We start from the raw sequence: 27,345 nt of genomic DNA on the forward strand, positions 1-27,345 counted from the left end.
TCACAACCTAAACTCAAGCCCGCTTGGTGGCAGGGAGAACCCGCTCCTCAAAGTTGTCCTCTGACTCTATATGTTTTTGCTTGCACACATACACACACTCATTTACTTATTTATAAGTAAATTAGCTTTGTCTGAAACAGCAGAGGATGGCAATGACCCAGGGCAGTCCTGTCACACAAGATGACCCTTACTCTGCTTCCATGAACTGATTCACTGTCACAACGCCTGATAAAAACTTGACGAGAACTCCGCCACTTCTAATCCTCCATCCTTTCGTTCCCTACCCATGAGGAGGAGACTGATGGATACAGGTGGTTGGCAGTGACCAAGTCCAAAGGAATGAAAGGCTTCAGACCAGAAGACAGAGAAACACAGTGGTGGCCCAAACTTGGACTGTCTACCACAGAACGTGCCAGTCAGGGAGTCAGACAAAGTTCATGAAAAGCAGGTGTTCACCACTCAAAAGTCACTGCTACATTTAGCCTTTAGTTACAGTCATAAAATCCAAACTTGCCATTTTCCGTAGTAATGTGAAACAGGATAGCGATGGAAACCTGAGGACAATGAAACCCTCAATAATTCCAAAGTCTCTGTTTAATTACTTGTAACCTCCTTCACCTTATAAAAAACAGGATTATGTACAAACAGGAGTTTTTAAAACATGATTTTTCAATTCTTTTCTCTGACATTTCCCATCTAAACTGTTGTTTATTCAATTCCAAGAAAAATAAAAATAAATCCTCAAATCCTATTTGAATGAACAATTACCACTAACCTCCATATAAGCAAAGCCAAATAAAAAATGAGCAAAAAGCAAGTTTGTCATTAAAAGCAATTAATATATTAACATTTCCAATCTATTAACCTTGAGCAGTAACAGCAGACACAAATGCTAGCTAACTACTGAAGGAAACGCACATATTTAAGAGGGTTGCAGATGTCGCTCACTCGGCAGAATGCTTGCCCAGCATGTCCAATGAGGATGTCAGATCCAAAGGAAACTCCAAAAAGCTATCCAAATATCCAGAAACGGGCTCACCCTGGACTATAAGAGGATTTTTGGCGGTCAGATAAAAGCCAGCATTCCTTAGAAACTTGTGAAACTGGTTCCCATCTATCAAAATAAGTCATTTCCCTTACAGGGACATATGGTACCTGTGGTGCCTCTTAGCACACCAAACAAAGCTCATGGTAGCCTCCAGATGCCTCTGGCTGTTCACTCTCTCATATCTACAATAAAAACCTTTCCCTTAAAACATACTACAGAACAGTCAGGTCTTCAGTTTATACAGAGGCCCTGAATTCAATTTCCCGCATTGAAAAGTAAGAGAAAGCCAGCCACAGGGGTTCAAAGCTTTGATCATCAAAATTAAAGAGGTGGGTAAAGGGTTAGCTTTCCCATGTCCCAGGGCAGTGTGGGCTACATTACCACGACACTGACACAAGGAGGAAAGGCAATGCACTGATACTTTGTTAGTGCAGTCTGCAGTGTCCTGGTGCTGTCTGCAGTGTCCTGGTACCATTTCTAGTGTCCTAGTGCAGTCTCTAGTGTCCTAGTGCAGTTTCTAGTGTCCTAGTGCAAACTATAGGGTCGTAACCAGCACTGCTCTAGCACTTCCCTGTCCAGCCCTAGCCACCAAAAACTCATATGACAAAGGGCTGTGGTTAGGACACAAGGAACATGATTGCACCTCATTCTCCCTTAGGGTAGCGCTCGCAATCACTAACTGCATTTATTTAAAGAAGGCAGAGATCCTGGTTCTTACAGAAACATGCTGACTTACATTTCTATGCTCTTTCTTCGTTTCCTATCTCTGAAAGGATCAGATCGTCTTAAGACACCCCAAGATCAAGCTCTCAGAACAAACAAGATTTATTTGCCCCAGAGGGACAAAGAACAGAGAATAAGAAACATGGCCAGGAGACAGAGAAAGAGAGAGAAGGGGAAAGAAACAAGGGAGAGGGGGCAGGGGCATCATTCCAAGAGTGGAGGACAAAGGACTGCCTCTGGATAGAGAGGAACCAGATGTGACCCATAGGAAAATGGCAGTTTATAAGGGTACAAGGGGAAACCCTGTGTTAGGATGAGGTGTTTAATTTTAATTGGGCGTGTTAGTTAGGTGAACTAAAGGGGGCTTTTAATTGCTGGACTTCAGTACTTTGATAGCAAGACCTTAATAGTCAGTCTCAGGAGAAGGAAGTGGCCAAAATGAGGGAATGGACTTGGTGGCTAGCTTTAGGAATGTGCTCTAAAGGCAAGACAGAAAACCTGGGGAAGAAGGGCAAGCCCTGCCAGAGCCATGCTTGCCATGATCAAGCCGGCTAGAGTGTGTCCAATCTCCACTTCCATTCTGATACATGATTACAAAAGCAAAAAAGACAGAATGTCATAAAATTAACATTTTTAATATAAAAACATTCAATTCCACTTGACCCCATTCACAATGGGCTGGTCCCTCCCACATTAAGAAAATGGCCTCCATACCTGACACCCAGATCTCACCTGAAGCTCTCTCCTCTCGATGACTCTAGCTTGTGTCAAGTTGACAGAATACTAACCAACCCAAAGGGGAATGTGAGACAAAATGTTAACCAACATGGAAGATAGAAAGGGGCACTGAGGATCTGACTGGGATCCACTGGAAACCAGCATATTCCTTTCTCGGAGAGATCTACCAGGCAAAAGAGAGTAAAGTCTGACTGGCCTGTCACTCAGGGCTTCTGATTTAGCCTATTCTGATGGAAGATTTAAACATGTCCATAAGAGAACTGAGGACTTAGCTGCATGTTACTTGTAGAAACAATGGGGTTACCATAAAACCTCCTTTAAAAAAATGTTAATCAGATTCAACTGAGGGAAAGTTATGTTACTGCTATAACTTGTTTTATTAAAGAGTCACTCTCCCTAAAGGAAGCATTTAAAATGAACATTCTCTATTGAGACCTCTTACTGGAAATTCTTTTGTAAAACAACACAACAAAACAATCTCTGCCTTCATTTCCCAAAGAAGTATTTCAATGATTTTCCAAATGAAATAGACACATATCTAGTTAAGCTTAACTAAAATCTTTGCTGAGGCTAGTTGTATGGTGTATTCCTATAACTCAATGAACTGCAAAGATTACACTTCATTTCTCAAGAAAATAAGCAAAAAGCAAACCAGACAGACACAAGAGAATTCACATTAAATTTATTCATGCTGGTATAGTAACCAAATCTAAGAGTCTGAAGATTGCTTTAGAAGCCACAAACTTTGTGTTTTGTATTTTTTTTAAGACAGAATCTCACTATTTTGCTCAAGTGCGTGTGTGTGCCTGTATGTGCCTGTGTGTACATGCACATGTGTGTGTGTGTGCGTGTGCGTGTGCGTGTGCGTGTGTGTTGTGTTTTAGAGACAGGGTCTTACTATATAGCCCTATGTGACATGAAAGTCACTGGACTTAAAACTCCTGACCTTCCTGTCTCCATCTCCCAAAGGCTGGACTATAGGAAGCCAGAGAGGTCATCCAATCCCTTGGGACTGGAGTTACAAATGGTTGCTAAGTGCTGGAAATCAAATCCAGGTCCTCTAGAAGAACAGCAAGTGCTCCTAACAGTTAGGGCATCTCACTAGCCCCTAGAAAAACCTTTCTTATAACAGAGAAAAGGTGCCAATGATGGCAAACGTTTGGTTCCCCCTCCCACCCTGCTGCCTCGCCCAGCAAGGGCACAGCTGGGTTTCTAATAGTCTGTATTAATTTTATCTTCATGGTTCTACTTTTCTCTTCACTCTTCTGAGTCTGTGCTTTCTTATATTACTATATCAAGTCATTTGAAATTAGGTAAGATATGACCATTCAATAATACCTGAGACTTATTCTACATTCATTCTCCATGTTGTCCCACTGTGTCTTTTCATCTGTTCTATAATTTAAACTTAGCTGCTTTCCTATAAAATATAACAGTGCTCTGAAAATTTCTAAGCACCAAGAAGCTGAAGTTATGCTCAGAAATCCTCGGATGAGGTGCTGCTCCTACACTGCTCTGCACCTTTCCCTGGCAGGAGGTAAGGAGAGGGCCTTAGGCCGGACAAGGCAGAGAACTAGGAAGAAGGAGCAGGATGCAAATGCCACTGAAGTTTGTCTGCTTTGTGTCCTGTGTGTCTCCCATAACTAGATAGTGCCTGCCTCACAGCAGGAGTTTGATTAAAGAGTCAAGGGACAGGCAGCACACTAAAAGCTCCAAAAAAAGAAGAAAGAGTTTTAAGGCACAGGCCAAAGTGCTCCACATTGCAGACATGGTAGAATGAAACCTGAGAAAAGACTTTTGGATTTAGACTGTTTTTTTTTCTCTTTTAATTCTGTTTTGTTTTGCTATTGGTTTATGTTGATATATCCTTGGCTAGTCTATAATGCCCTATGGCCAGGCTGCCTTCAAACTCAAAGCAATCTCCCGCTGAAGTTTCCAGAGTCCTGAAATACAGTGTATACCACCACACCACGCTGGATTTGCATGCTCAGAGCATCACAGATCCTGTTGAGGAGTTTTCATGGCAAGGCGGAAGCTAACAGCACAAACTTAGAGATGAACAGTGAAGCCAGAAGCACTTGCTGCTTCAGAAACATTTGGTCTTAGAGAAAGGTATTTAGAAAGTAGCTTGGAGACAAAAGCAGACTACAAAATGACTTCAGTGTGCTCACAAGTTAGGACCAAGAGGAAATAGACAGGAAAGGGCTGCAACAAGAGGATCAGAAGATACAAAAGACAGACAGTATGATGTAAACACAAGAGAGAACAAGCAAGGACTCAAAGAGCTTACAGTGCTCAAGCAACGGGATGCCCTATATATCCTAACCATGAAACCTAGACACATCCTGGAAATACAGTTCCCTGCTCAGGGGACGGAGGGATGCCTTTAATCCCAGCACTCGGGAGGCAGAGTTAGGCTGATCTTTGTGAGCTCAAGAAGAACCTGGTCTACAGAGTTCCAGAACAGCCAGAGCTACATAAAGAAACCCTGCCTCAAAAACACAAACACAAAAAGAACAACAATAACCAAAATAATGATGACGATGTTGATAACAATAAATAATAGCTATTATTATTATCATTATTTCTTGTACTTTTACTGATTGTTACCCTAAAACAGTTTTCTGAAGCAACAAGTACAAAACTCTAGACTCTAAGTACAAACAGACAAACTAAAATTACTTCTAAGGTCAGAAATATCTGAATTCAATATAAAAATACAGGCAAAAGACTGCTACGCAAAACCAGGCATGATGGAGCACATTTAATCTCAGCACTCAGAGGCAGAGGCAGACTGATCTCTCAGTTCAAGGCCAGCCTGGTCTACAGAGAGAGTTCTCAGGACAGCCAGGGCTACACAGAGGATACCTTGTCTGAAAAACAAACAAACAAAAGGTTGCTACAAATCATCTGTTATATATATGTGAAATTATCCATCTATATCCTATAATAATATTCATGTTTTTCCTTTGGCTATAGTTTCATTTCCATTGTTACTTAACCTAAGAAGCTGTCAACATTCCAGATATCTGAATTAATGAGGAAACAGAAAAGTTATATGCTCACTTAGAACGTTAAACACAGCATAAAGCTTTCACTCATCACAAATGGAACTCTGAAAACTGGAAGCCTTCATTTGCAGGTAGCATAAATTCTGGGACTCTAAGAAAACCACTACAAGGGTTACATTTCCATTTCAAACTCTTCAAGCTAACTGTTCATTCACCACCACCTCCCTAACTTTCCAGAGATCCTGTGCTATGAATCAAAAAGAGAGAGAAGAAAATAAAACAGATATAGGAAATCTCCTAACCCCATTCTGTCTCCTCTGTGGGTCTGATGTAAGTCTCCAGTGATACTAATACGCTTTGCATTGTCACTAAGTGTGCACTTTAAAAATCCAGCTGTCACATGTCACCAACAGCCGTGCTTTGACCGCCATGTAATTTTATACATTTGTAAAACAGCTATAAACAGCTTAAGCTTACAAATGGACTTCTGAAGCCCTTAACTTAACCACACTTTGACTTTGCAGCACAGCAATAATTTAGGCTTATTCACACATCACTTCCAAGGCAAAGGCCTGCTCCGCCTCATGAAGTTTCTTTGCAAGACAAGCTGATGTTCCCCATAATCTAGTATTATGCCCTGTGCCTTTGTTACTTCCAATCACTTTTGCTAGACTATAACTTACCCAAGACCATGGCCCCCTAAAAACATAACCGGATACAAGGCTCAATCAAATTCTGCTCCCAGAGAGCATATCTTCGTGTTTTTCTGGATTTGTTCTAATTGGCCTCATCTACTCTCATAAAAACATAGCTCTATGTTTTGATCACATGACAGCTCAGCAATGTATTTGTACTTGCATACTACAGCATATGTGTATAATATCCTGCATACTACAGCATGTACGTGTGTGTAATATACTGTGTATTACAGCACATGTGTGTATTGTCCTGCATACTACAATATGTGTGTGTATTACCCTGCATACTACAGCATGTGTGTGTGTAATATCCTGTATACTACAATACTACAGATCATATGTGCGTGTATTATCCTGGATACTACAGCATGTATGAGTGTGTGCGCACACACGTGCATGCGTGCGTGCGTGTGCGTGTGTGTGTGTGTGTGTGTGTGTGTATAATATCCTGCATACTATAGCATGTGTATGTGTGTATAATATCCTGCATACTACAGCATGTACATGTGTGTAATATACTGCGTATTACAGCATGTGTGTGTGTGTGTATTACCCTGCATACTACAGCATGTATGCATATATAATATCCTGCATACTATAGCATGTGCACATGCTATAATATGCTGTAATACTCCTTTTCCTTCTCAGCCTTGCAGCCTCTTGATGGTCAGCTCAGTCAGTCATAATAAACACCACACTGGGTAATTTAACCCACAGAACTGTGCTTGGCCCAGTGCTGGGTGCTCGAAGGCCACAGTCAAGGGGATGGCAAGTTTGGATTCTGGTTGACCTACTATATCCTCAAATAGCTGTTTTTTCGGGTCTCTGGAGGAAGGTAAAGAAAGGTAAACATACACTGTCTAGTGTCTCACAATTGTTTGTTCTCTTATTTTGTCCGGGAGCAGAATATGTATGTAATATGCAACCTAGAATGGTCCTGAACTTGGGATTCTTCTGCCTCCGTTTCCTGAGGACGAGGATCATAGGCCTGCACTATCCCACAGCTTTGATGGCTCTTCATAGAAGAACATAATTTCTAGGGGCTCTTTTCATACATTTTAACCTGAACTACTTCCTCAAAACCTCACCTCCAAATATAGCAACCCTGAAGGTTTGGGTTTCCAGCATAAGAATTCTGACCAGATACAAACATTCACTCCATTACAAAACCCTGTCTCACATGTCACAGTACTCCATGACTGAGCACCTCTTCAACTTGGTTCCTCAGAAGTTCATCTTTCCATAGCACTTGATGGCCTAGATATTGTTGTGGGTTTTGACTGCCTATGTATGCTTGAAAAGAAAATACTCAATGAGGGAACTACCTGTGTTCAATAGCTCGAGTCTGTTTGCTTGTATTACTCAAACCTATACTTCTGACTAATGTCCTCACATGGCGACTTTCTCATTCTAACAGTGTGTTCATCCATTTCCCCTTGCAATTCTGTCAGTATTCACACATCTGCAAACACCTCAGATGCACAAAGATTAGGGACCACCAAGCTTTCCTGAAGAGCAAACTTCCTTTTACCATCAAGTGAGGTCACTCTTACCAATAATTATAATGCCTAAAGATGATTTGATGTGACGTTGTAACATTAACCATCTAACTTGCTTACTGTGTTTCTGCTATACCCTTCTGTATCTTTACCTTTAATCTTTCACTGTAATTATAGTTTAGATACTCCACCAATAATATAATAGAATCACAGAATCTTTCCTAGTTCTGTAACCAAGAATTTCTCAGGTCATACATAACAAGCTAAGTGTGCTGGCATCTACTGTGATTACTGACACATATGAACTGAGGCCTATCATTTTATCCTGTACTATCCATTTAGCAAAATCTACTTAACATTTTCCCCTTTTCTACCTTTCACTAAAATCACTGTTTCTGAATGGAGTATCAGGAGAGTGATGCTGTATTTTCAGGAGAGAACCGGAAACAGTAATAAAATCAGCTAAAGGCTGAGGACCTAGCTCGGTGACAGAGGGCCTGATTACCATTCAAAGACTGTGCGTTCAAGCTCTATCACCACAAAGTGAAGCAAACTTAAAAACTAACCAAAAACAAATCTCCTTGTTAAAATCCTATTTTATTACATCTACTTATTTGTGTGCTGTGTGTGTGTGTGTGTGTGTGTGTGTGTGTGTGTGTGTGTGTAGAGGTCAGAGGGCAACTTTCAGAGTCAGTTCTCTCCTTTCTACCATGTCACCCCAGGGATGGAACTCAGGTCCTTAGGCCTGGAGGCAAGCACCTTTACCAGCTAAGCCACATCAATAGCCCAAGTCTGATTTTTATAATCAACAGGTGGTGGCTATCCTGCCCATGACTGGCAGTTTAGCCGGAAAGTATTCTCTATACTACTTACAACTCCTCCAAATTCATACAAAACCTTTGAATACTTACATCCTCTTCTCCTTCATCCTCTAACTCATCATCATCATCATCTTCTCCTTCTTCACACAGAGGTGGAGGTAGAGGGCCAAGGATACCTTCATCCACAGTATTAACTGGTTCTCCTACCATTTTAGGGGGTAAAGGAGGGCCGATTAGCTCATCATCAGATGAATCAGAACTGTCGTCACTGTCACTGCTGCTTGTGTCCCTGGAAACACAGAAACAGACACTCTTTCTTTTTCTGCTGCAGTCCCTTCACCTCCCCAGGCATCTCTGCAGACAGCACTAAGTTCTCGGGAAGCCCTACCTCTCCTTTAATGAATGAAATTTTCAAATATGTTTACATTTGCAGCTCAAACATTCCATGAATAAATGCACTGTTTAAATATTACTTTGTCTTGGCTGGCATGCTGGTTCACACACCTTTAATCCCAGCCCTCAGAATGAAGAAAAGGTTTTTTGGGTTTTTTTTAATGCAAGATTATCGGGCCACTGAAAACATTAAACTAAAATGTTGACCCTTATCAGTTATGCTAAGCTAACTATGTTAACTAATTCAAAAGTAAGCATCAGACTGAGAGCTAAGCTGATCCATGTTAATCTCTTTTGTTGTTGTTGTTGTTGTTTGAGACAGGGTTTCTCTGTGTAGCTCTGGCTGTCCTGGAACTCACTCTGTAGACCAGGCTGGCCCCGAACTCAGAAATCCGCCTGCCTCTGCCTCCCAAGTGCTAGGATTAAAGGCGTGCGCCACCACTGCCCGGCTAGTTTCATGGTTCATTATCTAAGCCTAACATTCCCACAGAATGTGAACGAAATGTGTCAGCTCTTCATTCCATGTCTGGCTTTTTACTTGTAATGTCAAACCTTTTTTTTAATTTAACATATTTTCAGTATTCTAAAAACCCAAGTCCATGAAATTATGATTAAAATGTCTCTGATAGAAAACAAAGGATCCCTTGATTCAGTGTGGTGTCAAAGCAGGAACTGAAGCCTTAAAAACAGTACACAGGGTAGAACAGCTTAGAGTCACTCCTCCCTGCCCTTCTCCCAGTTCAGTCTGGAGCCAAACATTAACTGATGTCCACAACCAAGTTTTATTTTGGAAATAAATTCATAAGCAAAATTCACTACTTTTACTGTGATTGTTTTTGAGACAGGGTTTCTCTGTGTAGCTTTGGCTGTCCAGGAACTTATTCTATAGACCAGGTTGACCTCAATCTCAAAGATCCACCTGTCTCTGCCTCCGAAGGGCTGACTCTAAAGGTGTGTGCCACCATACCCAGCCTGTGAATTTCTTAAAAAGCAAATAACCAAACAGTCTCTACCTTACAGATGTACATGACATTTGTCTCCTGACTGAAGTGATATTTCAGAAGCTCAGTGACACCTGTCTTCATGTCCGTAATTTATGAGTGGCAATTTATATCCACAAAATGGTGGTGCTGGTCGTTGTCACTTTAACTTTGATTTTTGATTGAGAAGGATCTCATACAGCCTGTGAGCTCCCAATCTTCCTGCTTCCACTTCATACAAGTGACATTTACACGTGCCACCAGGGCAGGTTCATATAACATTTTTCTTTGTTTTTATTTTAGAGACAGGGTCTAACTCCTGAGCACACAAGGATCCTCCTGGCCCATGTTCCAAGTACTGGCACTAAAGATGTGCACTACCACATCTGGCCCATATGCCTTTTCTTTAAAGCCAAGACACATGGAAATTTGTTCTAAGTTAAATTTTAGTAACATTCCAGATTTTTTAGAAACTATTTACAAGGTATGCGATACTGATTCTCAATATATCACAAATGCAAAACAATAAAAATAACCTAGTAGTTATTTTAAAATATATTAATAGCTGGGTGGGGTGACATATACCTTTAATCCCAGCACTCAGGAGGCAGAAGCAATCAGATCTCTGTGAATTCAATGCCAACTCAGTATACATAATGAGTTCCAGGACAGCCAGGACTGTCTAGAGAGACTCTATCTCAAAAAACAACTATAAATATATAGATAGGATATATTAATGACCAGACATAGTGGTATACATTTGCAATCCTAAGATTCCAAGAGATGAAGACAGAAGGTTTATTGTGAGCTCCAGGACACTAATGGTTACAAAGCAAGCCTGTGCCTCAAAAAATAAATAAGTAAATAAATAAAATAAGCTAATGTGTGTGAGTGTGTCTATATGTATGTGTATGTCTCAATGAGACAGTCAAGAGTGCAGAAGAACGGTCAGTAATGGATTGTCTATATGTATGTGAATTTCTCAATGAGACAGTCAGGAGTGCAGAAGAACGATCAGTAATGGATTGTCTATATGTATGTGTATGTCTCAATGAGACAGTCAGGAGTGCAGAAGAATGATCAGTAATGGATTGTCTATATGTATGTGTATGTCTCAATGAGACAGTCAGGAGTGCAGAAGAACGATCAGTAACGGATTCACATTATAAGCAGCAGTTCACCATTGTGTGCACAGCTAGGCATAACGGCACACGCCTATAATGACAGTACTCAAAAAGAAGAGGCAGAAAGAACAGACGTTCCTGGCCAAAAACATATGGCATGCACAAAATATATAGCATGCACAAGCCCTTATTGATCTCTAGAGAATCCTCCCCTAAAACTGTGCACTAAAAACTATCACCGAGTCTGTCACAGTGGCACTTACTGTCAATCCCAGCTTCTTCGGAGACTAAAAACAGAAACCTCACCTCAAAACCACAAAGGGCCTCCCCCAAAGTGAAGCAGATGGGGGAGGAGGGGATAGGGCCTAGTGGAGGGGAACTGGGAAGGGGGATAACATTTGAAATGTAAATAAGTAAAATAATCAATTAAAACAATGAAAAAAAAGACAGAAAATGGTCACAGTCATGAGCGCTGGCACATTCCTAGTATAGAGTGTTGGACTCATGTCTGCCTATACAATGGAACCATCAAGCTGAGCCAAAAAGAACTTTAAAATGGCTTCTAGTTCAACAAAAGGCATGGAGCAAGTGTTTTTACATCACTTTCTCCTAAAACACTGTATCACAAGTTCTCAGGTTCCAAAGCTGACTCTCAGCGTTTTCACAGTCTGGGAGTACTCAACTGTCTAAAGTGAAGAAACAGTGGATCTTTTTAAACTAAATTATATTATGAACATATAGAAACTGAGAGTTTAGAAGTCTTGTGGAAAATCCAGGCACCTGGATGATGATTTTGAGCTATCTCTGACTCCACTTGAGCCTGACGGTATTGGTTCATTATCTTCAATTTGTTTTCTTAATTCTTTCTCTCTGTTCATTTCTTCTTCTTTTTCTCTTGCTTCTGAAAATTAAAAGTAAACACAATTTCCAACAGTCAGATTTATCAATATTAGGCTAAAAATTAAGTCACAAAAGACAACGTGACTAGAGGGGCCTGCCCAACACACACACAGCTGGGTCCCATTCCCAGCACAGCAAGAACCAGGAGAGATGGCGCACATCTGGAATGGAATCCCACGGGAGGTGGAGGCAGGGCTAGAGGTGGCTCAACAGTAAAGGATACTGTGGTAGCATACATGCGTTTAACCCCAAAGCTCGGGAGAAAGAGGCAGGTGGATCTCTGTATGGTGGAGGCAAGCCTGGTCCACAGAGGGAGAGCTCTAGCCAGGGCCACAGAGTGAGACCTCTTACGAAGGACCCATGTTTGGTTCCCAATAGTCAAGCAGGCAGCACACAACAGCCTTTAAGACCAGCTCCAGGAGCATCTGACACACCTAGTCTATAAGCAATCTGCACTCACATTCACCTACCACACTCAGATATACAATTACAAACAGGATTAATAACAGCGAAAACTAACAACCTATGGCTCAGGCCCCATGAGAAGAGCTGAGCACAATGATAACATGACACGGAAATCTGACTTCTGGCAGATGCAGGAGAAACTGAAGAGAGTCCAGGAATACTTTGATGCTGTTTGGTTTTTTTGGTTTTGTTTTTTTGAGACAGGATTTCTCTGTATAGCCTTGGCTGTCCTGAAACTAGATCTGTAAACCAGGCTGACTTCAAACTCTGTCTCTGCCTCCCAGGTGCTGGGATTAAAGGCATGTACAACCACCACTGCCTCACTAGTTTTAGTTTTTTTTGGAAACAAGATCTGACTATGTAGTCTTGGGCCAGCCTGAAGCTTGCTGTGTAGATGAGGCTGGCCTCAGATTACCAGCATAGCCCTGCTCTCCCCCTTGTGTGGTAGCACCACTGTCATGCACCATCCTGCTTGGCTTTGAAAACAGAGTTTTTCAGAGGTAGTTTTTTGCCCCAAATCATAGCACTATTGCAAACATCTAAAATGGAGCAGCAAACTGCCCATCAACAGATAAATGGGTGAGCAAAATGTGGTATACATCCATACAATGGAGTATTATAATTTAGTCTTTAAAAGAAAGGGTATTCTGAAATGGATGACTGCCAGGAAGTCTATTCTAACTGGAATAAACCAGTCACAAAAAAGATAAATACTGAATACACTAATTCAATAGTATAGATTATATAAAATAACCTGCAACAGTCCAAAATCAAACAGAAAGTAGAATTCATTGTCAAGAGCTGGAGGAAAACAAATTATTATTTAATGACATGAAGTTTCAGTGTCATAGGATAAAGAGAGTTAGTTATACAGATGGGCTGTGGCTACGGCTATATAGTATTAAACAAATACTACTTACAAATGAAGACCAGGGGCAGGGGCTGGAGAGATGGCTCAGCGGATAAGAACACTCCTGCTCTTACAGAGGTCCTGGGTTCAATTTCCAGCAACCACATGGTGGCTCACAACCATCTATCCTGGGATCTGATGCCCTCTATTCTGGCATGCAGGTAGAGGTACATGCAGATAGAGTACTCATATACATAAAATAAATGAGGCCCAGTGAGATAGCTCAGCAGGTAAAGATGTTTATTACCAAGCCTAACCACCTCTGTTCGATCCCCAAGACCCGACTCCTTCAAGTTGTCCTCTGACCTTGTGCAGTGGCCTGAACGACTGCCCAACTACACACACACAATCAGTCAATCAATGCAAGGCAATAGGTTTTAGTGGAGCTGGTTGGTGCTGGTGTCAAACGTCTTTAATCCCAGCACTAGGGAGGCAGAGGCAGACGGATCTCTGTGAGATCAAGGCCACCACGGTCTACAGAGTGAAGTCCAAGACACCCAGGGCTACACAGAGAAACACTGTCATGACAAAAAATGTTTTAATAGTTAAGGACCTGCTCCGAGTTTAGATCCTCAGAACTCACGTTTTTAAATCTGAGTTCGTCTGTAATCTCAGTGCTGCAGAAGTGGAGACAAACTGACCCCTGGAGCTTACTCACCAGCCAGCCCACCTGGATCAGCCAGCTCCAATTCAGACCTCCACAAAGAGCCAGATACGATAGTGCACACCTTTTACCCCAGAGCTTGGGAGGCAGGGAGAGTGAATCTCTGTAAGTTCAAGCTTCCCTGGTATACAGAGTGTGAACCAGTACAGTCAAAACTAGAGCCCTGTGTCAAAATAATGAGATGATGATGATGGTGATGATGATAGTAATATGGAGATTAATGGAGGAGGAATCCAACTTTACCTTCTGACTTTCATGAGCATACACACACACACATACACACACACACATATACACACACACACATACACACACACATATACACACACACACACATACACACACACACATACACACACACACACACACACACACATATACACACACACACATACAAACACACACACACACACACATACACACACACATACATACACACACACACACACACACACACACATACACACACACACAACAATTTTTTTAAATGGTTGAGCTGGCCAGGTATGTATAGCTGTAATCCCAATACTCAGGAGGCAGAAGCCAGGCTACAGGTTCAAGGTCAGCCTGAGCTACACAGCAAGATCTAGTACCAAATTAAGAAAAACTGTTGAACCTAACAAATTTTATGTTGTATTTTATCGCAACTTTATACACTGGAAAAGAAAGTATCTACCTAAATAACCAACAGTGAGAAAAGAATTAAACAAAATCACTCTATGTAGCATTTCAATGTAGTATAAGATCTAGGAAATAAAAATAGTGATGAGCATCTATATTATTATAGTCAGGAGGAGAAAGTGATCTAGACTGTTAGAACAAATCTCTCTGCTCAGCAAATTCATACTGCTGAAACACTGTGATAGCGGTATTCCATACGACTGTGAAGAAAATAGTGATCCAGATGACAGATCCAGTGAGCAAACACTATGCCAAACACAAATGCACTGTGCAAAACACAGACCAAGGTACGGAAAACACACTCCGAGGAAAAGGCTTGGGTAGCTCTCTTCTCAGTGTCCTGGGCTGGAAGCAGCACTCGTCCCTCTGAATTCCCTACCCCCATTATGACAGACTTTCAACTCCACTGAGTCTCTAGGGGTTGGCTGGTTTGCTTTTAGACATCAAAACTTATCCAAAAGAATTTTTTCCTCTGCTAATGTCACTTGGAAACCGGGAAGGGAACATGAAAAGCAAGGGAATTACAAGGATACATTGGCATTCCTTTGCTACCATCCCCATAATTTAAAAGAATCTAACTTTTTTTTTTTTAATGAGATGTTTCCTATGCTTAGAATTACAGTGCCTGAGGAACAGAATCAGGAGGGCTGACACAGACTCAGGCCAGCCTGTGCTACAAAATGAGATGCCCATCTTATAAAAAAAAAAAAAAAAAAAAATAGGGCTAGGGAGATGACTCTGCAATTAACAGCACTGACTGCTTTTCCAGAGGTCCTAAGTTCAATTCCCAGCATCCACATGGTGGCTCACAACCATCTATAATGGGATCCGGTGCCTTCTTCTGGTGTGTCTGAAAATAGCAACCATGTATTCATATATGTAAAATAAATAAATCTTAAAAATAATTTTTTAAAGTCAAAATTTTAATTAAATACTATACACCTGAAGTTAAATAGTGGCAAAAGCTTTATAACAAGAATATTTTATTATTTGGAGTTTTTGTTGCTGGGCCATAGAAGACAAGGAATAAGGAGCAAGTATTTAAAAGAAACCAATCGCCGGGCGGTGGTGGCGCACGCCTTTAATCCCAGCACTTGGGAGGCAGAGGCAGGTGGATTTCTGAGTTCCAGGCCAGCCTGGTCTACAGAGTGAGTTCCAGGACAGCCAGGGCTTCACAGAGAAACCCTGTCCCAAAAAAAAAAAGAAAAAAAAATAGAAACCAATCTTTCATATTAAAGATAGAAAGTAAGAACTCCTCAAGAAGAGGCAAGGTAAATACTGATTTTTCTGTGCTCTTCACTGAACTAACGAGGCCAAGAGACAATATTCTGGTGCTGAAGATGGCTGGACAAAATAAAGAACAGAAGCCGCACGGTCAGTTTGCTGAGTGGGGCAGCTTCATTCCTACTTCACCTGCTTTGTCAACCTTTCACCTGCTGAGCACTGGGGTCAGCTTTCTCTAAACTCAAGACATGCTCTGTCCCCAATCAGGACAGTATAGTAAGGCAGAAATTATTAGCTGCCTAGCTAACTGCTATTACCCCTTAGCCTTGCTAAGAGATTCATTCTTTCTTCTGCACGTAGGAGGCAGCACTGTGCTTCTGGTCATGCCGGGGCCCCTCCCTGCCCAGGGAAGGTGGAGCTGGATTCCAAATTAAAATATGTTGCTCTTTCAATGACTGCTTTGGGAAGTGACAGGCTATATACTAGGACCTATACAAGGTATACATTTTTTAACTCTCAAATAGAGGTATTCAAGACAGTTGCCCTACCATGACTATCAGTCTGCTTATCTGTGTTTGACAACTAGAACTTTTGACAATGTGTGGTCATGAAGAATGCCATCTCAGGACAAACTAACACATTGAAGCTCCCAAAGCAGACAAAGGAGGAAAACTTCACGTCCCTCACGCCTCGACTCAAAGGCAAAACCCCCATGTTAGAATTCATGTCCTAAAAGACACTAAACTTTTCTTACATGAGTCTTTTTTTTTTTAATGAGTACACCTCAGCTGCCTTCAGACACACACTAGAAAAGTGTATCAGACCCCATTACAGATGGTTGTGAGCCACCATGTGGTTGTTGGGAATTGAACTCAGGACCTCTGGCAGAGCAGTCAGTGCTCTTAACCACTGAGCCATCTCTCCAGCCCTACATGAGTCATTCTTAATTGGGTCTTCTAATAATGTCTCTACAAGGAACCAAAAGCATGTGGCCATCAGCCTTAACACAAATAAAAGTTAACAGGTAGATGGAGGTTACCAATTGCAATATGCTTTTAATTTTGTTCTATAAATTAATCTTTGTAACACTCTCTGAAGCAAATACTATTTACTTTACAGCTGAAAACTCTAAGGCACAAACAAATTAACTTGCCCACTTCATAGAAACATTAGTTGCCTCTGCAACAAATTGAGTTATAGGCCACTGCACTTCCTAGAGGACTAACTTTCTAGAGGATTCACTACCAAGCACACTCCCACCCCCGCCTTATACAACAGGCAGCACGCTTCTCTTGAAAGGCCTATCAAGTGTGACCTTGGCTACTGGCTTGTTCAGAATTTCATAACAGTGAATTAGTACTCCAAATTACTCATCTCATTCTAGTAAAACATCGGATTCCTTTTTCTGCTTTTGCCAGGTCTGGTGCTGCACGCCTTTCATCCCAGGAGGCAGGATCTCTGAGTCCAAGTCCAGCCTAGTCTACAAAGTGAGTTCTAGGACAGCCAGCATTTTACATACTGAGAACCCCTTTTCCAGAAACAGATAACTTTTTTTTACTACCAAAACATCAACATTTCAGTTGAGGGATATCTTGTGCCAATCTATTGCTTCATTAGATTAAAGGAAAAAATGGGGATTCAAGGAAGAAATTATAGAGAAAAAAAATTAGTGTTTTCATATGGGCTGATGAGAAACCAAACGTAAACAGATTTCCAGGCTGTAGGTGCCCTGGCATTTTTACCCAGTACAGAAACAAGTACAACAAAAACTCTAAATATGCCTTGCCTTTATAAAAGCAAACCTATTTCCTGCTCATTTTTTCTTCCATGGGTCTTGATACCAATTCTGGATAACCATTTCTCTAAAATCACATCGTATTTTATGTATGTTATCCCAGTGCTCAGCAGGCCAGAGTAGGATTACTACACACCTGAGGTCAGCTTTGGTTACATACACACTGAGTTCAGACTAGGCTACAGAGACCTTGTCTCAAAATAAAAACAAAAACCAAGAAAACAAAATTACTAAATATATCAATCTAAGTATTTTCTATGATTTACCCATAGGAATTAAAAGGGAAAAAGTTTCATTTGTTTATTTATACCAACACACTGACCTACCAAGTCATGAAAATTTACACATAACGTTGATCTATTTAATAATAAAATACTAAGAAAACAAAATTAGATGGGGGCATTTAAACTATATTAATCACATTAGATATTGATAATGTAGCTACTATGAATCAAGAAAAGTACTCTAATCATAAAAACAAATGAAAAGGTTTAGCTTCAAAACAGAAAATATTAAACTTAGTGTTTTCTAAAGTACTTTGGAAAAAAGGTATGAAATAATTCCAAGAAAAGTTAATCTACAATCTAGGTCAGTAGAAGATAAAAGACTTAGCTAGAGAAAAAGGGCTGGAGAGATGGCTCAGTGGTTAAGAGCAGACTGGTCTTCCAGAGGTCCTGAGTTCAATTCCCAGCAACCACATGGTGGCTCACAACCATCTGTAATAGGATCTGATGCCCTCTTGTGGTGTGTCTGAAGAGAGCAATGGTGAATACATAAAATAAATAAATAAATAGAAAAGAAAAAAAAATTTGAGGTTTTAAAAAAAAAAAAACAGAAGCCTAACTTCTAAATTTTTCTTTAGTATTTTCTCTTCTCAGATATTAAATCACCCATTAAAACCATAGTCAAAGCCAGGCATGGTAACACACATCTATAATCACAGGATTGAAGAAGTGAAAGCAGAAAATCGGAAATTCTCAGTCACACAAGCTTGACCACTAAGTATGATCTGAGTAACAAAAGAAAGACTTCACTATCAGCAGTAAGAATCATGATACAATTTGTCCATTTATAATGAAGTCAGGGCCAGCAAGCTAATAGCTTATAAAAGCACCTGCTGCCAAGCCTGTTGACACAAGTTCAATCCCCATGACCCATGTAATAGGAGAAAGCACTCTCGAAAATCACCCTGACCTCCCCCTCTACGCACACATACCACACACATTAACACACAAATAACTTTTTAAAGTCCATGAAATTGTGTATCAAGTTTAATTTTATAATCTGAATATAATTTAATGCTCCAAGCTGGGAGAATACAAAAATAATCTCTTACAACTCTTAAAATGAACCATTTCCCATAGAATGTAATTGCTTCTGCATATACATAAATTATCCCAAACAGCCTACTGAAGCTAAAGTGAACTTTCATTTTTCTTTTTCTTTTTTTTTAAGATTTATTTATTTTATTTATATGAGTACACTACAGCTGTCTTCAGACACACCAGAGCAGGGTATTGAATCCCAATTACAGATGGTTGTGAGCCACCATGTGGTTCCTGGAAATTGAACTCAGGACCTGTAAAAGAACAGTCAGTGCTCTTAACCCCTGAGCTATCTCTCCAGCCCTCATTTTTCTTTTTCAACTAAATGTTCAACAGAGATTCACATGTTGAGTTCAGTAGAAGCCGCAGTTGAAATTGAACAAAGACTGTGGTACTAGGCCAACAGAGTTCCACACACTGAATTTATTCTCAAACTTTTTATAAAATGTATAAACCTAATAATTCCTCAAAACCCCTTAAGTGTTATGTATACATGCTTTAGAAAAAAACATGTCCAACAGAAATTTAAAAGGATATGTAAACAGTACTTTATAAGGTAAGATGCCCAATGTTTAACCTACCCAAGAATGTGCTGAGATGAATGACATCATACCCACATGATAGCGATCAGAAAATATTGAAATCCTGTCCAGTTTTCCTCATATTCTAGGATACAGAGCTGCTTTTTAAACCAAGGTTCTCCAACCTTTCATGCCAAACTCTAAATAGGTTAGGCCATTTAAAACCATCTCTAAATAAGGACTATTATTTTTTTTAAGCAGTATTTGGGTTAGTTATATAGACCCAACTTTCACCCCTTGCACCACATAAAACTGTGGTGCTGGTATAGCTCTGTAATCCCAGCACTTGAAATGTAGACACAGTAGGGTCAAGGCTATACAGTTTCAAGGCCAGCCTGAGCTACATTAAACTGTCCCTCAAAAACAAGCAAGTATATAAATAGATGATTGGTTAATAGATAGATAGACAGACAGACAGACAGACAGACAGACAAGAGATAATTACTATAGCTCTAAATTCAATTTCATTTCAAATGTGTATTGAGAACCTATGTGGCCAGAAATGACATAACTTATGTAAATAAAAAAAAAACCTGTTGTCCAAAGCATTTTGTATGAGACACTTAAACACAAGATGCCTCTGATAGAATAAAAATTCTCTAAATCCTTTATTATTTCCAAATACACCCAAAATAGCATGTTTTGTTCTGTTTTTACTTCATCGTTATAGTTGATTTTTTCAGACGTGCTGGAGTACAATGTGACATGTATTTTGACTCAATGTTCCTAAAATCCTGAGTGACAGGAACTGTCTTTTGTTAATCGCTAGGAACTGTTTTGGTCACACCAACATCTACATCACTGAAGTTAGGGAGGGTCGTTAGCTAGCCCTACTACTGTGGGAACATGCGATACATTCACTCTATAAAAACTTCTAGAAAGCATTAGCTTTGATGAATCTAGACCTGCTCACCATTCAGGGTGGGTTTAAACAGAGAAGGCACACACCTAACCCACTGAATCTCCCCTTTGGCTGCTCATCTGTACCATCCAGACTCTCACAAACCAGTCCAGTTCCCTGCTTCCAGGGAATCAAAGACAAGGTCACACCCTAGAATCTGTGATTAGCATCCAAAGTTGAGGAACCCTATCTCGAGGTAGATGACACCAAGACTCAACTAAAGGACTGGACCTTCAGTTGATGCCAATAGATCCCTAGTTACTTTATGGTGAGAAACTCTCACACACTCTGGTATCACAAGTACCGAGTAGGAAAAACAGTTTCATTTACCCTTTTAGAAGATACTAAGTTGTTTTTTCTGCCTCCCACCTCCAGCCCTGTGCATATGAAGGTGAGACATCACTTCTGGCATCCATCCTTGCCCTCTACCTTGTTGCCGAGTACTTTCCTTTGCCACTGAGTACATCAGACTAGCCGGCCCTCGAGCTCCTGGGATCCTCCTGACTTCATCACCTGTCTTGCTCTAGAAGCACTGCAATTAGATGCATGCTACCACGTCTAGCTTTACATGAGAATATAGATACATATATACGACCAGACATGCTACCACGTCTAGCTTTACATGAAACAGATACATACATCCTACCAGACATGGTAGTACAGCCCCATGATCTCAAATTTGGGAGGCTGAAGTAAGACAACTGAGAGTTTGAGGCTTGCCTAACAAGACTTCCAACTGTCTTTAAGAGCATGAGCAAGGATATACTACACTGGGAGAAATTTACTAACCGTATGCAGAGAACTGGATTCAATAAACAGTTAGGGTGGGAGGAATGGAAGAGGGGTAAGAGACAGATGAGACAACATGGCTAAGGTTTGCTTCAAAATAGCCAGAGAGGAAAAGCAAATAAAAAATGTTTATTATTATACTAATAACAGAAAAAAACACTAACCATGAATAATCGTATAGTTATATAAAGAGTATTATTTATAGTTTTGTAATTTCTCATAATGGAGTTCAAAAAAAAGCAGTAGCAGCCATTGTGTTACATGCCTTTAATCCCACCACTTGAGAGGTAGAAGCAGGTGGATCTCTTTGAGTTAGAAGCAAGTCTAACCTACATATCAAGTTTCAGGCTACCTTGTCTTTAAATAAATAAATAAATAAATAAATAAATAAATAAATAAAAGACAGAAGGGGGGTCTTAGTGGCACATGCCTTTAATCCCAGCCTTCAGGAAACAGAGGCTGAGGATTTCTGTAAGTCTGAGGCCAGCCTATTCTTTATGATGAATTTCAGTGAAATCCTGTCTCAAAAATATTATACATGTACATATGAATTCATGCACATAGATATTACATCACACAAAAAAAGGCTTACTTGCAATGATATTAGCTTCAAGTTCACCAACCATATAGCACATGCTATTGCTAAATAATGCACTATTTTAACTTTTGAGCATTTTATTTATTATTGTTACATGTATGAGTGCTTTTGATTGCATGTATGTCTGGGTACCATATGTGTGCAGTGTCCATGGAGGCCGGAAGAGGGTGCCATATCCCCAGACACTGGAGGTCAGAGTTGTGAGCCATCAGGTGGATGCTGGGAATTCCACCCAGGTGCTCTGGAAGAATATCTAGTGTTTTTAATCACTGAGCTACCTTCCAGCCCCATAATCCAGCATTTTAAAACCAAAACTAACTACTGGGCTCAGTAGTGGACTCCTAAATACCTAGAGCTCAGGAGGCTGAGACGGAAGGATAACTTGGTCCGTGAGTCAAGCCTGCCCAGGGTAACGTAGTAAGATCCCATATCTCTTCTTCTTTGTCATTAAAATTGACTTTGGGTATAATCAAAGTACTCAAATGGTGGCTCATTTCTATAATCCCAGCATTCAGGAGGCTGAAGGAGCTACACTGACAGAAGTCAAAGCCAACCTGCTCTCTATAAAGAGTCAGCCAGATCCCAGAGTGTGATCCTGTCTCAAAACTGTAAATAAGTACTATCACAGCACTGATTTAAATCCAGTTGTTCCCAGACTCCAGACCTTCCTCTAGTGTAAGAGAGATCTGAGTTAGATCCAAAGAAAGCCCATTGCCAGTGTTCTCTGAAGACCCTAAGGTGGTACCTAGAACTGCCCACCATCTGGAAGAGCCAGTCTGGGACTAAGGCTTCAGTAAGTATCTCCTGCAGCTCATTAAAGCAGGGAATCAACAGCAGCAGCCACATTCAGTGCATGTCACAGTGTTCTACACTGTCTGAGTCAACAAGCAAGGTGACAGCCACCTCTGGCCCAGCCTTCCAAATACTGGTTCCGCTGTAAGCAGGAAAGAAAAAAATGAAATGAAAGTCAGACAGAGGCGGGAGGAGAGATAATAAAAAAACTGCTATTCTGCTTCCTATAAGTTATAATAGTGGATCCTTGTTTGTTCATAAACTACATTTTTGTTGTTTAAATTCCCTGGGCATGGGTGTTTTGTCTCATCTATGTCTGTGCATCACACCTGCCTACTGTCCACAGAGACTCAAACAGAGTACCAGGTCGTCTGGGCACCCACGTGAGTACTACAGATCAAACCCAGTGCTCTTAACCACTGATCCATCTCTCCAGGCCCCACAGACCACACTTTTACAAGATTCTGGTATGCAGACCTTCTCTATGCAAGCAAAATACAAGTTTTGTCATGTTTAAAAAGGGAAATAAATATTTTAAATTCTTTTTCAGAAAGAACTAGCAATTACAATTCTCTTAGCAATTCTGATTTAAATTAAATGGGTGTTTGTAAATAAAAACAACATTTCTGGAGGTTTTTTTCCCTGCTTTATCACTATCAATATAATTATATAACATTTATACAGCATTGAAGCCAACAGAAGGAAGATACCTGCGCTGCTTACCCAGTGTTTTCCGGCTCCTTTCCACCGCTGTCCTTCGAGTTTGCTCAAACATGGCCTCCAAGTCAAATGTGCGAGCTTTCTTCCCTAGGAGCAGAGCAAACATCACTGTGATCACCTTGCATTAAGATGACAGAAGCTTTAGGAGCTCCAGCTTTACTGACAGATCAATAACCACTCAATGTGCCTTGGTAGCATGTTTCCGAGATAGTGACAAAATAGTACGGCATAAATACACAAATTCACTATTACCCAAAATACTTAGACCAGAAGTGTTTCAAGTATGTTGTTTTTATTTGGAATATTTATACACAGATATTACTAGGTTAGCATCCTTAATTCAAAATATAAAATACAAAACTTTTTTTGTTGGTGGGTTTTCTAGAGTTTTTCTAGTCTTGCTTCAGACCACAGGTTAGCCTTGAACTCATAATCCTGCTGCCTCAGCCTCCCAAGTCCTGGGATTATTACAGGTATCCAGCAAAACAGAGCCAAAATCCCAAACTTCTGAGCACTAATATAATGTTCAAAACATACAAATTTCAGATTCTTAAACGTAGGATTGTGAACCTACCTAATACTAGCCAGCCAACTGTCTCCTCCTCCTCTAATTACCTCGGTGCCCACATCCTGAAACAGCATTGATCTGTCAGGGAAAATGAGAACAATCCATCCCTGGATTCTTAGAACCTGAGAAAATACCCCAACACATGACAAAGCAAGTCCCCAGATAGACTTTAAACAGACTGACTGACTCAGATGCAGTACAGTTAGCAGAGAGCCTATCAGTATCACAGAGCCACAACACTCAATACACACGCCTATACTCTCAGCACTCAGAACACAGAAGAAAAACCACCGTCAGTTGAAGACCACCCATGTCTATGAAACAAGTTCAAGGTGAGCTTGGGATAAATAAGACTCACTCAAGAAGATGTATGTAAAAATTTAAAAAATGAAACAGAAAGATTATCCTAGTTATTTAGCCCGTTCTATTCAAAGAAGCCCTTAAGTCAAAGATGTAGAAGATCAAGAGATTCAAAGTCTAAGAAAGAATAAAAGTACTATAGCTGACTTAAAGGTCATAAGAAATAAATAAGAATTAAAGGTATTTGAAGGTGCTAAGAAATAGCCAGAAAGCAAAGAGATGCTTCAGTCTACTACCAAGAACCAACGCTCTCACTCTAAACATGACAGAGCTACCAGATTAGAGCAAGTATGTTTACGCCTGATTTCAGCCCTGACTCTAGAATAGGGGAATCAACACAGCTTGCATGAACTGATAACTTACAGAACTATGACAAAATAAATCTAGAGGGTTGTTTTATTTTTTGGACCTAAGAGTGAAACCCAGAGCCTTATGCTTACTAGGCAAGAGCTTACATTGGACTAAACCCATAATCCTTTGTGTTGTTTTAAAATGCTAAATTTATAGTGATTTGTTACAGAAGCACTTAAAATATATACACAACTGGTAGCTATTTTTAGTACACTATCCTAAATAGAGTATAAAGTTCTCAAAGAACCAAACACCAAATATGAGAGGTGGGGCTGTAGAACCGGGCCCCATCCCCAGAACTACGTTCAAAGTCCTAAAACTTCCCCTACTTAGGAGGGAAAAGGGTCTTAATGGAAGGAAGGGACAGAACACATGCAATACAAAGTTGTGAGGACTCTGAGAGTTAAAAGCTTAAGTGGGAATAGGGGAGGGAACTAGGGAGAAAAGGCAGTTTCCAGTAGGTTAACTAAAACTTAGGATGTCTATGCTGGGCAGTGGTGGCACACGCCTTTAATCCCAGCACTTGGGAGGCAGAGGCAGGCGGATTTCTGAGTTCGAAGCCAGCCTGGTCTACAGAGTGAGTACCAGGACAGCCCAGGCTATAAAAAGAAACCCTGTCTCAAAAAACAAAACAAACAAACAAACAAACAAACAAAAAACTTAGGGTGTCTAAAAAAGCCTCATGGAAACCTTTTTTTTTTTTTTTTTTAAGATTCATTCAGTTTTATTTGGAGTATAAGTGTTTTGCTTACATGTGTGCATACGCACCATATGTGTGCCTGGTGTCCACAGATACCAGAAGATGTTGAATTTTAGAACTGGAGTTAGAGTTGTTGTAAACCTCCAGGTGGGCATTTAACTCAAATCCTCTGTGAAAGGAGCCAGTGCTCCTAATCACTGAGCCATCTCTCCAGTTACAGTAAACTAATTTTTTATACTTAATTTTTAAAGGAGCTTGGACAGAAATATTCTGCATAGGTGGACAATGCTTCCCCTAGAAGACATAGGTTATTACATAAAACCCTCAGTGCCAGAAGGCCCCAGAGACTCCCACAACAACACAAACTACTGACACTGCTCTTAGCAGCCTATCATAACCCAATGGCAAAACCCAGTGCTGAAGACAAGACTGACTGTGGCTACAGCACAGAGAGAAATCAAGCTGGAACTGACCTGAAACTCCTCCCGGCTGGCTCACTTTGCATAGTGCCATAAATGCCAGGTAGGACAGTGGGGGAGAAAAGTCACCAACAGATGCCCAGCTGTGGACTCGGCAAGGCATGCCTACTGGTGAAACAGAAGCAGGAAGGCTGTGAGAGTAACCAGCTCTTCTGATTGGACTTGAAGCCTGATCCATAGAAGGAAATTCATACTGAGTACTATGAGCCTAGTCAAACGTCTATGACTGAGGAGCTCACAGTGTCAGTATGTGAACCTGCCTCTAGGTGCATGTGCTTCTACTCATAGATTAGCACTGCTTCCCCTTCAGTCAGAGAAATGTTTCTCTGTAGCGGTCGACGGTTACTAGAGACTCGAAACTGGTCAAAGCCCTTTGAATAAGGATTGCTGAATGTTCTGCCATAAGTGACACATCTGTATCAACCCCTGTGACCTTTGCAGACTACACAGAAGAGGGTTCAGGAAGAAAATAAGGGCCAGGAGACAGGGAGGAGTGACATGACATGACACTTCCTCTGGAAGTGACAAAGACCTGCTCTCTCTGGACTCACAGTAGCTAGAACTACCTTCCCAAGGCCTGCACAAAAAGAAGCCAGGCAATAATTCCAATATGGACAGGGAGGGGGCACATTAAGGCCCCACCCAAATTGAGGATCTATTCACAACCAATGGCTGCTGGAGAAGGGGAAATAGCTCTCTTCAGGGATATGATCAGAAGTAGAGAGGCCACGTAAGTGCAGGCCGCACTACCTGAGTGCAGAGTGGAAGAGGAGGAGGAAGACATGGAGGAGTCTGAAAGGAGTGAGAGGACGAGTCTGGAGACCAATGATCAAGATACATTGTATGTCTGAATGAAGCTATCAACAAAGAAGCAAAATATTACAAAATATCTTAAACAAAGTATCTTAAAAACACAATATGAGAGCCAGTGGCGGTGTGGTGCACACTTTGATCCCAGAGCACTTGAATTCGAGGCCAGCCTGGTCTACAGGGCACTTCCAAGACAGCCAGGGCTAAACAGAGAAACCCTGTCTCGAGAAAACAAAAACAAACAAACAAACAAAGGTATCCTTTAATTGATCTACTATGAGCTATGATATATATACATAAAAGCTAAAAACAGGAAAAAACTTCCACCTACTAACATAATCACAGACTATCCATCCCTCCTACCCTTGAATAAGGTATCTAAGAGTTTTTGTTTGTTTTCTAATTTTGGGATTTTTTTTTCCCTAAACAACAACAAAAAGACAGATCTAACCAGGTGCAGAGTACACTGTAAAATCCAAGAACTGAGGCAAAAGGGTCAGAAGCAAACGGTCATCCTCAGCTACACACAGAGTTTAAAGCAAGCCTGGGCTATGCCAGGTCCTATTTTAAGAAACAAATAAAAAGAAATAATAAAAAAGAAATAAGTCAATGTAGTCTAACTACATAGCCCAATCGTGAACCTGACGCAGTCGCTCAATTAGATTCATGTAACAAGTCCTTAAAGTTTTTAACAACT

General features: G+C 40.6%; 1 protein-coding gene across 1 annotated transcript in view; it reads right to left on the bottom strand.

Annotated features, from left to right (window-relative positions):
- The window catches only part of Wdr70 (WD repeat domain 70), a 186,478-nt gene that overhangs the window by 157,347 nt on the left and 1,786 nt on the right, over nucleotides 1–27,345 (bottom strand). The window contains exons 3-5 of the mRNA XM_028767600.1: nucleotides 23,384–23,467; nucleotides 11,816–11,936; nucleotides 8,629–8,827 (exon numbers count right to left, since the gene is read on the bottom strand). Coding sequence (XP_028623433.1) covers nucleotides 8,629–8,827; nucleotides 11,816–11,936; nucleotides 23,384–23,467 — 404 coding nt within the window. The remainder of the gene's footprint in view (nucleotides 1–8,628; nucleotides 8,828–11,815; nucleotides 11,937–23,383; nucleotides 23,468–27,345) is intronic.

This window comes from Grammomys surdaster, unplaced genomic scaffold, assembly GCF_004785775.1.
Source record: "Grammomys surdaster isolate TR1022 unplaced genomic scaffold, NIH_TR_1.0 174, whole genome shotgun sequence".
Lineage (NCBI taxonomy): Eukaryota > Metazoa > Chordata > Mammalia > Rodentia > Muridae > Grammomys > Grammomys surdaster.